Source organism: Stenella coeruleoalba, assembly GCF_951394435.1.
Source record: "Stenella coeruleoalba genome assembly, chromosome: 10".
Classification (NCBI taxonomy): domain Eukaryota; kingdom Metazoa; phylum Chordata; class Mammalia; order Artiodactyla; family Delphinidae; genus Stenella; species Stenella coeruleoalba.
In genome coordinates this window covers 69,259,250-69,272,080 of record NC_137156.1, presented here as the reverse complement: position 1 = coordinate 69,272,080, position 12,831 = coordinate 69,259,250, and the positions used below count along the sequence as shown (strand labels likewise).

The 12,831-nt window shown below is 53.5% G+C and overlaps 1 protein-coding gene across 2 annotated transcripts in view; it reads left to right on the top strand.

The window, feature by feature from the left end:
• The window catches only part of LOC307192440 (store-operated calcium entry regulator STIMATE), a 55,613-nt gene that overhangs the window by 37,126 nt on the left and 5,656 nt on the right, over positions 1-12,831 (top strand). For both annotated transcript variants that reach the window (XM_079933321.1, XM_079933320.1), the window contains exons 3-7: positions 913-1,008; positions 4,439-4,560; positions 9,623-9,735; positions 10,775-10,852; positions 11,602-11,751. In XM_079933321.1, the coding sequence (XP_079789447.1) occupies positions 913-1,008; positions 4,439-4,560; positions 9,623-9,735; positions 10,775-10,852; positions 11,602-11,751 (559 nt within the window). The remainder of the gene's footprint in view (positions 1-912; positions 1,009-4,438; positions 4,561-9,622; positions 9,736-10,774; positions 10,853-11,601; positions 11,752-12,831) is intronic.

Genomic DNA, 12,831 nt, shown 5'->3' with positions numbered 1-12,831 from the left:
CCTGTCCTCTAGTCCAAGGGCTGGCAAGCTGTAGCCCACAGGCCCAATCTGACTGCTGTCTGTCTCCATAAATAAAGTGTCAGTGGGCTGCTAGTGACTGGCCGCTCTTACAGTGCAGCAGCAGAGTGCGTAGTTGCTGCAGAGGACGATGGCCCGCAGCCTAAAATATCTACTCTCAGACCCTTTACTGAAAAGTTTGTCTGCCCCAAACGAGCCCGTTGTTTAAGCGGCAGCAGCTGAAGGTTGTTTAGGGTTCCAGAGGCAGTGCTGGATGAGTGCAAGTCTCGTTAAGCTTGCACATCATTCAGCTTGTGTGTGAAGTCGGTTGGGAGCTCTTTAAAGTAGAGGCACCTCAGACCCCATCCAAAGCTGCGTTCAAGCATTTTGTTTTGAAGTAACAAAAATGAAAAAGTGAGGGCTTCCCTGGTGGCACAGTGGTTGAGAGTCCACCTGCCGATGCAGCGGACACGGGTTCATGCCCCGGTCCGGGAAGATCCCACATGCCGCGGAGAGGCTGGGCCTGTGAGCCGTGGCCGCTGAGCCTGCGCGTCCGGAGCCTGTGCTCCACAACGGGAGAGGCCACAACAGTGAGAGGCCCACGTACCGCAAAAAAAAGAAAAAAAAAGAAAAAGAAAAAGTGAAAACACACATTTTAAACGTGTTTCGTGTGTTTCAATCTGTGTTATTAATCAGTGGCCTTTCAGGGATGCAGTGTTACGGTTTTGAAAGGGGGCTGAAACGCCAAGCCTGAGTTAGTCCCAACGTCCCAGGAAGAGGTGACTCGTAACTGGAAGTTTGGGGTCTCCCCAGTGGCTTTTTTTTTTTTTCCATGTTTCAGACTTATCATTTTCCCCAAATTGGTTATTACCCTCCTGTCAGAGTGATAATAAGTGCTGATTCTATTTTGTACAGGTTTTTAGACACTTCCAAACAAGCCATAGGAATGCTGTTCATCCACTTTGCAAATGTATACCTAGCAGATCTCACTGAAGAGGACCCTTGTTCACTGTAAGTGGCCCATAGTTGAGTGCAAACATCACCTGCGCCTCCATGCCTTGCTTTCTGCGGCCAGTCATGTTCCCTCTAGCTTAGGGAGGGGGCAACTCCCCTTCGTCTCTGTGCTCATCTGAGAGATTGTTGTGTGCGTGCTGGGTGTTAAGGTTTTGCCCAGTGACAGTTGCCCTGTGCTCTGGCTTTCTGCTAATCAACCTAAGTTCTGTCCCTTGGCCTTCTAGTGCCTTTATGTCTCCCAGTTTCCAAGCAGCCCCTGGCAAAGCAACATAATGCCCCAAAGGAGTGTCTGTGCTGGAGCAGTACACATAGGGGCTTCTCTGTGGTGTCAGCCATTCAGGGTCAAAGCCATTGTTGACCATTCATTGACCAACATTGACCTCTTTGACCTGAAGACCATGGGTGGTTCTGCCTTGTCAGTGCAGTCAGTGTGCCTTCCACACAGCCCCCAAAGCTGTCTGCCTAAAACCCCAGTTGGCCCATGATACCTGTCCTCCTTGCGGACAGCACCCGAACAGTGCCACTCTTAGCAGATGGAGTAGAAGAGGATGCTCCCCTTCCCTATCCTGGCTCCATCTGCTGCCTTCCTCGCTCAAACTTAGTGCCCCAGCCATGCTGGGCTGCTCCTGGTGGCCCTCAACTCCACCAGCTGTCTCCTGCTTCTCTGCCTTTGCTCGCACTGCTATCTGCCTGGAATGCCCCCCAGCCCTGCTGTGCCTCTGAGGGAGAGTGGGGTGGAGGGCTGGTGAGTCCCTTGCCAAGAGGTTCAGTGTATATTTAAGACCATTTGAACTGGAAGATTCCTTTAAGCTTCTCTTGTTCGGTGACAGTGTGTAATTTTGAGATTTAGTTCAGGTCCCGATTCAGAAGGAGGTTGTAAAGTCTTCCCTCCCCAGGGTTTTTTACCTTAAGACCTGGATAGGTTGTAATCTGTTAGGGTGTAGTCCCACAGCATGGGGCCGGAAGGGCGATCCTCCCATAGGGCAGTTGATTAGGAAAGGGCCTTGTTCTTCTAACCCTTGAGCCCAGCGGCAAGCTTGTGTCATCCTCTGGTGGATTTTCTTGGTTGGCCAGGATATGCTGAGAGCCAGCTGCTCACCCTGGAGGCACTGGGGTGAGGAACCCTGTCTCCTGGTGCCGCCTTGGTCACTGGTGGACTTTGACAAACTGAATCACAGCTGGGATGGAGAGGGGACTGCTGACAGATCTGGAGTGCTTAGCCAAAGGAGAAAAGGCCCAAAATGGAGTTAGGTGTGGTGAAAAGAGCCCTTGAATGGGAGGCCAATCAGCGGAAAGGCAGCTCAACTTCCCTGAGCCTCTGTTTCCTCATCCAGATCCCCAGGATCACCATGAAGGTTTCATGAGATGATGAGTACATGCAACGGTGGAAGTCATAGAGGCACTTGCCAATGAAGATGTTAATAGCTCAATCAGAGGATATTGTCGTTAAAACATAGGAAAGACAGGTGAGCTCCAGCAGTCGGTTGAAGAGCTGTTGGAGGGAGACTAGGCAGGCAGAGCAGGCCTTGCCCCACAGAGTGGAGAGGTCCTGGCCTGTGGAAGAGCAAGTGCTGCAGCAGGATTCATTGCAGCCCCATCATCCGCGAATAGCCCTGTGACTTTTTACAAGTGGGGGGAGGGTTGGGCTGGACCTGGGGCGTCTTGGTACTCTACAGACCTAGAAGGGAAGCCAGTCAATTCAGGGAGAGGAGAAGTGTACAAACAGAGGAGGGTGAACAACTTCCTGTGGCTGCAGGGGTGCCCCGTGCTGGGGGTACTGCTCTGGGTGGCAGTCTGGCTTCTGTGACATCCGCGGGGCTGTGATTGTAACAGCACATTTGTGTAGCACCTGATACGTGGCAGGCACTGTTCACGTATGTTGACTCGTTTGATCCTCATAACAGCCCTGCAATATAGATACTTGGATTATCCTCATTTACAGTTAGAGAACCGAGGCCCAGAGAGATTTATATAACTTAACTGAGTTCACACAGCTCAAGAGTGACGGAGCGGGGATTTGATCCCAGCCAGTCTGGCTCCGGGACCCACAGGATACCCTGTTGGCTGCCAGTGTCACCTGTGTTGCGTATAGAGTCTAGAGCTTTCTGTCTTTATTCCTAAGGCCTGGCACGCAGTAGACTCGAATCAGTGTTTGGTGAGGGATGAATGAACTAATGCATGCATGTGTATCAGGTTCTCTTGATATTTTCAGGATGGGTCCCAGATGTCAGAACCACTTGAAACCAATGCAGTTTAAGCATCTGAGAGCAGCTTTAGCCTAGGGCCAGAGCTCAGCTGTGAACTTGGAGAAACTGCCTGGGAAGCAGTCGCTATGCCTCCTCTGGTCTGTGGTCTGAGAGTGACCCCTTGTGATTTTAAAGAGGAAGGGCAGGCAGGAAGAAAAGGCCGTCCCCTCCCTCTGGTCTTCTCACCACTCCAGGGCACTGGCAGCCGCCCCCTTCCCCCCTCAGCACATGCTCCCTCAGGTTTCAGAGTGCTGTGCATGTCACTGAGGCCGCTGAGGCTGGGCCTTGGGGTTGGGGCCATGGGCCTGCATAAAATGTCTCAAGCCTGAGCAGCTCAGCAGTGCTGCAGTTGGTCTGTGGTATCCAGAGCTTCCCTAGGGGGGTTTCCTAGCCATGTGGCATCTAGAGGGCTAGCACCTGACCCCGTGACTGCTTGTCTCCTGCTTTGTCTGGAGAGCTGCAGCCTGTGTTCAGGGCCCTCGAGGGAAGGCCAGTGAGCCAGGGGCCTTTCCTTGGTGAGGGAAGGAGTGTGTGTCGGACAGATGAAAACAGACCCCACAAGAACGAGAGGTCAGGGTGGGCATGCTCTTCTGACCCTCCTCTCCTTCCTCCATCATCTTGTCTTTTCCATGGGGGGTTAAGCTCTCTCTTTAGAAATATTTACTTGTGCTTGCTTCCATGGCAAGCTCTGAAGCACAGGGATGAGCAGGGGCCACAGGGCCCTGCCCTCTTTGGTCTAGGAAACCCTGGGGGCCGTTTCCTGAACTGCTCTGCTGCAGCAGCACTGTCTCGGGGCCTTGGGAGGGCTGGGCCTCCAGGGAGTGAACAGTTATGGCACAAATTATTTTTATCGATTAAGTTCTGTTTTGCTGCCGGCCTCCTTGGCTGCTTCCAGGCACTCTGTCCCAGTCTTCGTTTGGCAGGAACACTTGAGGGCTTTTGAGTTTCTTGGTCGCTCCTCCATCCACTTTGAGCAGTGCACTGTCCCGGGGCGTGAGGCCTTCCTGGGCTCCCGGAGGTGAGCCCTGCAGCCTCTTGCACAGGCACACTGGAGGCTCCCACCTCCCAGAACAGGACCAAACAGTGCTGGGTCCCCAGCCTTGACCTTGGCCCTGGAAGCACGTGGGCCCAGCTCCCTGGGTGGTGTTTCCTGATGGTGCCACTGTGCCCTCTCCTCACAGGTACCTCATCAACTTCCTCCTGGACGCCACCGTGGGCATGCTGCTCATCTACATGGGCGTGCGCGCCGTCAGCGTCTTGGTGGAGTGGCAGCAGTGGGAGTCCCTGCGTTTTGGCGAATATGGTAACGTACCACGGACGCTAGACAGGGCTGTGGAGGGGGCTTCCTGGAGGGGGCTCTGCTCCTTGCCCCGTACAGCCCTCCAGGCCGTTGGGTTCGGAGAAGGTCCAAGAGCTGGTGGCTGTGTCCTCTGTGTGGTGGGGAGGCTCGTTCTGGAGCCTGAGCTCCAACCTCCTGCCACATGCCCGAGGCAGGTGGGTGCCTGCTTCGCTGCCTAGGCTCCTAGGAGACAGGAGACACCCTAGAGGCAGGGAGGGGCACAGCCCTCACCTGCAGGGCTGTAAGGCCACCTCACTCTGCCACAGTTCCCACCAGGCTCATACCACCTGCCCACCTCACTAGAGAGATGGGAGGCGGCTCTCAGTTTGGGAGTTGCCCCTCTTTTTGCTGCATGTCTGTGCTTGTCCTGTCACTGGGCCATTCCACTACAGGGGCTCACAAGGTCAGGACTGGAGTGTCCATCCCCCCACCCTGGGGCCAAGTCACCTTGCTGACCGTGGGCTGCCCCCACCCCAGCATCTGGCATGTACGGTCACCAGGGACACCAGGTGAATCCTCAACTCACAGAGACACAGCTTGAAACAGGTGACCTGGGGATGCTGGCCCAGCTTTGACCCACTCCATCTTGCCATACCCCATGGGATATAGCCTGGGTAGGAAGCTGCCTTCATGCTGGCTCCGGGCACAAATGCAGTGCCTTTTACTTGGTACCCCCAGAGAAAGAGCTCGATGTGCCCTCAGCGGGGCTGCTGGTGAGAGGGGCTTCTTTTGGCCTTGCCCCGCTCTGGGGATTTAGCTGTCTCCCACCTTCACAACAGGCCTTGCTGTCTGGAGCCAGGAGCTCCCATTCATGGGAACAACATCAGTGGAGCCTTTGCCATGAGAGGGGCACGTGGGACAAGAAGGAGGGATTCTGTGATGGAACGACCGTGGGATTCTGGATCCCACTCTCCTTTCCTGGTCACACCTCCTGAAGAGCTCATGGCTCTGGGCCCAATGGCCGCTCACTCCTACATGGCTGAAGACTCACAAGGGACTGACATTTAAAAGGGGAGCCGGTTCGTGGAGCTGGCTGTGAGTGCCTTGGGTATTTCTAGAAATCTTAAGTAATTGTTTGTCTCCATTGACGGGAGATGAGCTCAGGGAAGGGCTTTTCTTAGCCTTGTTACTTGATGCCTGATGAGTCACTGACTTAAGATAGTGTCCGACACACAGCGTGCGCCCCTGTGTCTCCAGGGAGGGCTGCAGAGAAGCTCCAAGTCACTGACTCCTCAACTTGGAGGATGGAAATGGACCACAGCGCACATGGACCAAAGCAACATCATCCTCATTTATAGGATAGGTATCCACAGGGGTTGAGTGACACAGGAAGCTCACCCAGACAGTGCACAGCTTGGAGGGCCTCTTGGCTACTACACTGAGATGTGCAATCCTTCCACCATCTCCAAGAGCAGTGCTCATAGCTTCTTCTTTGCTGTTAAGATCCCTTCCGGAAGGCAGGGCTCTCGACCCCACTGTAGCTGAGCAGTGCTACGAGAGAGCCACTCGTAGCCAGTCATGCCTCTCATTGACCTGGGAGTGGAGGCCAAGTCTGGTCCTGATACGCTGGACATTATGGTACCACCTATTCCCAGTGTGTTTTGTTTGCATCCTTAAGAGAGATTGAAAGGAAGAAGGCAGTGGTTGTTTAAACCTCTTGTTTCCATGCCACCCTCCTCCACCCACTTAGCCTGCCTCAGCCCCTGCCCTTGCGTCATCCCACCCCTGCCTTTGGGAACCAGAGTCTTCAAGCCAGGGTGTTTCCATGTGAAGCTGCCCTTTATCGAGGACCGTCCGGGTCCTCCCTCCCCAGGCTGAGGAAGGGTGGTGGATGTCAGTTACCTGGTTTCTATTTCTGTCAATTTCTATTATTTTTTCTTGCGGCTAAAACAAATTACCCACAAAACTAGTGGCTTAAAACAACACAAATTTATTATCTTACTGTCTGTAGTTCAGAAGTCCGACATGGGTCTCATGGACTAAAACCAGGGTGTCAGCAGGACTGGTTCCTTCTGGCGTCTCTAAGGGGAGAATCGGTTTCCTTGCCTTTTCCACATTCTGGAGGCTACCTACATTCCTTGGCTCGTGGCCCCTTCCTCCATTTTCAGGGCCAGCAGATGCAGGTTGACTTCCTCTCATATCATATCGCTCTGACCTTCCCCCACCTCCTTCCACTCTAAAGTGCCCTTGTGATTACATTGGGCCCACCTGGATAGGCCAGGCTGCTCTCTCTTAGTCAGCTGATCAGCAGCCTTAATCCACTTGCAGCCTTGAGTCTCTGCCACAGTAGCTCCATAGTCACGGGTTCTGGGGATTAGGTTGTGGACATTATTCTACCTATTGCACCTGTTAACCGGCCCATCCACTTGAGGCAGTAGTTCCAGGTAGGCCACAGAGCTCTCTTCTCAGGTGAGAGAAGAAAAGGGGCTTGTTTTCTAGGTGTTTCCATGGTCCCTAGAAGAGAAGGTGAACTTGCTAACAAAAACATGGGCCGTGGGGAATAGACCACACAGCCCTGAGGGGCGAGACAGGGTCCAGGGAGTACGTGGTGTCTGCAGTCTGAAGACCAGGCTGCTCTTCCTTAGGCAGAATCCCTGAAAACGAGGTCTCTGTCCTTTGGGCACCAGTGGTGTGTGGACTTTGCTGCCCGCCGCTGTCCCTGTGCTCCCTCCAGAGACCTCTCTACAGACGTGTTCCGTCCTTTTGGTCCCATCCATCCCTGTGATTTATCCTGAGGAAATAATCCAACAAAAACAAACGCCCACATACCTCAGTGTGTCCAGTGTGGTAAAAAGCAGAGCACGCGAGAATGCCTGGCTTGTCTGTCCTTAAAAGACGAGGCTGTGGACAGACTCTCAAATGAAACAAACCAGAAAAACCAGCTCATGTGCGCTCACTCCAGCTGTGGCTACGAGGGCTGGATGCTTGGAGGAAACGGTGTGTGAGAGTGGGGTCACATGTGACTTTTTACTTTTTTTTTCCACCATGTATTTATTTGTGTTTGTTTATTTATTTATTTATTTTTGGCTGCCTTGGGTCTTCGTTGCTGTGCATGGGCTTTCTCTAGTTGCGGCAAGTGGGGGCTACTCTTTGTTGTGGTGCGCGGGCTTCTCGTTGTGGAGGCTTCTCTTGTTGCGGAGCATGGGTTCTAGGCACGTGGGCTTCAGTAGTTGTGGCGCACAGGCTCAGTAGTTGTGGTGCACGGGCTTAGTTGCTCCGTGGCTTGTGGGATCTTCCTGGACCAGGGCTCGAATCCGTGTCCCCTGCGTTGGCAGGCAGATTCTTAACCACTGTGCCACCAGAGAAGTCCTCACCGTGTTTTTAGACTTTCTTACTCAAGCATCTACATGAAAAACAGAGGCAGCTGCCTCTTAAGTTGTGGCTCTGAAACTCAGAGCAGTGGAATTCAGGGGGCAGTGTGAGGCCCCCTGAGAAGGAAAAGCATCTTCTTTTTCTGTCGGCCACTTAAAACTTGGAGCAAATGAAGTGAGCATGCTCTGAGCAAGTATATTTTCTTTTGATATTAAATGTTAACTCGTTATGTTGACTTTTAAACACACTAGTCCCAATTCAGACTAGATTGGGATTCAGTCCCAATCCTACCAAGTGCTTCTGTCTGACTGTCCCCCGTTTCACTTAACAGTTTTTAACAAGTATTTTCAGCTGCTGTTCTTGAGGACTTTCCTCAATAACATCAGGTAGTTTACCGAAAGGATTACAAAACTCCATTAAAAATCTAGTTAGGAGAAATTGCACTTCTGAAATGGCTTTTTGGCTCAAATGTGAAAGTAAATAGGACACCGCAGAAGAGGCAGTGACGTCTTTCTGCATGTTTTCTGTGCGCTTCTCCAGAGGTTTTCCAGAAAAGGGAATGGCCTGGGGTTGTGTCCATTACGGCTGCTGGAAGGTGTCCACTGGGTTTCCACCACATACAGCTGGCAAGGCTGCGGGCCTCCGGCACCCATGCTGGACAGGGATTGCTGCAGAAACTGCAGAATCAAATGAGAAGCCGGATGTTCCTCTGGAGGCCAGATTCTCCTCACAGCCTGGACTGGGGCCTTTGTCTCCCCCGCAGCGTTACTCTCTAGCCCTCTCCGGGCCAACGTGGTCACACAGCTCCGGCGGGGCTTCCAGAGTGGCCCCTGGCGGCGTCCCCCCACCCCCCCACTCTCCCCTGGGTCTCTCGCTCTGGAGGCGTTTGTGGCTCCCAGGGACTCACCCATCCCTTGGGTTCTGCCTGTCACTGAGGATGTAGGATGTTCCCTGGAGGGGTCCTCCACCCTTCATCAAGTCCCTTTTGAAACTTTCTGGAGGCACTGAGTGTCCCCCAGTACGGACTGTTGGATTCCTGTGATTCCTGTGCTGTTTCTCTAGCACAGTGACCAATGGGATCACAGAGGGACCTTTGTCACAGCACCTCCTCACCTTGGCTCCTCTCTTTTCTTCCATGTCCCCAGCCCAAGGTGTTTTGGGGTGCCCCGCTAGACAGAATCTGAATTTCCCCAGAGTCAGGTTTCTGCTTTCAGGGCTGAGGGCAGCAGGAATGGCCGGGAGAGTGGGCCAGGGGTAGGAGGCAAACAGAGAGGTCATTTGCTGCCTTCATGATTCAAACCCTCAGCCCACTCATGGACGGAGGAAAGGATGGGTAGCACTACAGCCACTGGAAAAATCAACAACAGATAATAATAGCAGTCTTGCTTAACACAGCCTCTGCTGCCAGTGGACAAAAAGAGCCAGCTTTTCTGAGCTCCAGCAATGGGCACTTACTAACTTTAGTGCTTTGTAATTATATCTAGGGCTGTCTTGGAAGAAAGGCCACTTTGGTGTCTCCAAATTAGGAATTCTCTGATTTTGTTTAAAACACCCACACTTGTTTGTTCGGCCGAGCTGATTCTTGGTGCTCTGGAGGGCTCATTCAGGAGCTCTGGGGTGGCGTGGGGTGTGAGGGCTCACAGGAGCTGTGGGCAGTGGGGGGGCGGGGCATTGGTGTCTGCGCCCCGCGTGACCAAGCCCGCTCTCCCTGCAGGAGACCCTCTGCAGTGCGGAGCCTGGGTTGGACAGTGTGCCCTTTACATCGTGATCATGATTTTTGAAAAATCTGTCGTCTTCATTGTCCTCCTCATACTTCAGTGGAAGAAGGTTTGCCTCCTGTTCCCTTCTTTACCAGCTCCTCGAGACGCTAAGCAGGACAGTACTCCCCGACCCCAGCCCTATTGGGAAACCAAATTGGTTGTTGTTGTTGTTGTTTTTAACTCCATGAATACACCTGGATTGATTCTGATGGGGCAGCTCCTGGCTACCTATCAAGAGCAGTAACATGTCAGTTTTTTACGTAGCATCCTTCCACTTCGGCCATACACGTCTGCTCTAGATTAAGCCTTGGAATATATAAAGCCCATGAAAATACAGTCCCCACCCTGGGCTTGCTTACGGTGGTCGGTTAACTGTAAGTGTTGTCAGTGGGTGTTCTCTCCGTTTGCAGGTGCTTCCTCATACACCTCTCTTGGCCAGTGGTTTAACCAAGCTTTTGGTGCCACAGGCAGTGTGGCTGGTCACAGGTTCCCATGGTTCCTAACCCTGCCCTCTGGCCCCAGGGCTGTGCAGTTAAGCTTCCACTGCCCACAGGAAACCAGCCAAAGAGACTCTGGGGACAAGTAACTCAGATCTTGGCCTGCTTTGGTTTTATTTGTGGCTGAGATTTATTTTTTTAAGAAAATAAACCAAGGCTTTTGGGAGCTGTTGCCCTTGAGGAGGCGGTTGGGGTGCAGGGTTTCTGCTAGAAAGTGGTCGGCACCTCATTGCTAGTAGCTGTGATGAGCGCCCACCAACCTCCTCCTCTCCTCACACTCTCCAACCCCACCCCGTGCCTGCTTCGTAAAGTGCTTCCCGCCCCACCCCTGTCCCCCATCCCCGCGTCGCTTCACTTCTCAAGCACTAACCGCTCCCAGTGGTCTCCAAGGGCGTCAGTCCCTTGTTAGCTGTCAGGTCTGGGGGCTGTGCGGCCCTGGGTGTGAGGTGCTGTTCTCATCAGGGCTCTGGGGGGAGTGTCTAAGCTAAGCCCCCTCGCAAGGCCTCGTGGGTGATTTCCAGTGCCGCATCAACCCCCCACTCCCCCACCCCTGCCCCAAACTTTCTCTGGGGTCTCCTCCACCCTCACTGAGTCTGCTTCTCTTTACAGGTGGCCCTGTTGAATCCCATTGAAAACCCAGACCTGAAGCTGGCCATCGTCATGCTGATCGTCCCCTTCTTTGTCAATGTCAGTGCCTTGTTGCATTTTTTACCCTGTTCGCCCCCTGCATTCCCGCGTCTGTCAGAATTCTGAGTCTGATGGAGAAAACACCTTATAGCCCTCGGGTCCCTCCATGCAAGCATTTGCCACCTCCTATCCCCACCCCGGACCTGGAAATAGCAGGATTGCTTCCTCAACATGCACATCCCTGCTCCGGGGCCTCTGTGCAAAATGAAGGGTTCTGGGATCTTTGTCTTGCCCTCCCTGCTCTGTGTGTAACAGCAGCTTCTAGATTAAGATTAAGATCGTCAGGAATTCACCCCCGTCGTTTATTCCTGACCGCAGGGCTCCAAGAGGAACTCATGAGCACTCTGGCTAGAAATTAAGAAATAAGAAAAGAAAACGGTAAAGGAACCTGGGGATGACAGATGTGGCAGGTGTGCCGGCCAACTGCTCGGCCCAGGGGAGGAGCCCCCACTAGGAGTCCGGAGACCTTGGTTCAGGCCCCGCTCTGCCAACTGCTGCGGCACCCGGAGCAGGCTGTCCCCATCAGTCACCACCACAGAACCCCTTGGGGTGAAACAGAAGAAGGGGCATAGAGATTGGGAATCTCTTCGTAGACTGCTGAGAGAGAGAGCAGGGGGCCCGGATGTTTTCCTTTCCCTGGTTCTCGATGCTGTGATCTGGAGCAGGGGTGAGAAGGATGGGTGTGGGGCTGCTCAGCTTGGTTTCACAAATGGCTTATCCCGGAGTAACCTGCACTTTCCTTCCCCCAGGCTCTGATGTTTTGGGTAGTGGACAATTTCCTCATGAGAAAGGGAAGGACGAAAGCTAAACTAGAAGAAAGGGGAGCCAACCAGGACTCGAGGAACGGCAGCAAGGTCCGCTACCGAAGGGCCGCGTCCCACGAGGAGTCGGAGTCTGAGGTAGGGCCGAGCCCTCGTGCCGCTGACCCAGGAGGGGTCTGGTCTCGTGTTTGCATCTGTCCTTCTCTTGAGTGCTGAGTCCAGCGCCAGCCAGCGGGAGGGAGAGGAGGCTGACAGCTCCCATCCAGCCTGGACCCACTCCTGCTGTCCCGTGGGCCTTCCTAGGGCTGGGAGCTGGAGCATCTGTTGGGGGTGGCTTGCCTCCAGTAGCCCCTCTGTCAGTGGAGAAAGACAGGAAAGGGAGGAGCTGCCTTGTTCCAGGGAAGCCGTCACGGATGTGTGGACCTGGTCGTCGACCTTTAAGCATCAAGGCGTTTGAATCCCTGCCTGTCCAAAGAGCAAGGGAAGTGTTGGCTAAGCCACCAGGAAACTTCTGTAGGAGTAGCCAGACCTCCCAGGGAGAACCTTACCTCCCCGTATTTTCAAGTTTCCTGAGTTCAAATATTTGGACTTCAGGGAGATTGGTGGTCATAAATAGGAGCGTGCAGGCGAGGTTGTGTGTCCTAGGCAGCCCACAGCACTCACTTTGCACCTGCACTGCGCTGGGGGATGGGGGTACAGAAATGGCTGAGGCCTTCAGACTTTTGGACAAGGAAGATGACCGCCTGCACAGCCCATCGTAGCACTCTGCGATAAGTTCGGAGGTTGAGGCGTTGACAAAGCCCTGTGAGGACTTGGAACAGTTGGTTTAGCTCTTGGGGGCGTCCTGGAGGGAGCTTTGAAAGCTGACTAGATGGAGGACAGAGGGGAAGCCCGTCTCTTCTCTAGGTGTCCCTAGAATCTGGCACGAGGCCTGTCGGGTTGTAACAGCGCACTGAACATTAGGTGAATGACAAACAGTGTTTCAGGCAGAAGCAGCTGCTCCTGAGCGGTTGTGGTCATGTGGTTTGGCATTTGGGTACTAATGTGAAATTCACTGTGGCCAGAGTAGCATATATTCCGGAGGGTAGGACGGAATGACAAGAAGTAGGTACAGGCAGAGGATTGAGCTAGCTGGGCAAGGTGCTTTGTGATCCAGGGTGAGGAATGGGAATGTGCTTGTGCAGCAGATAGGGAGCCAGAGTGTTTGATCAGGGGACC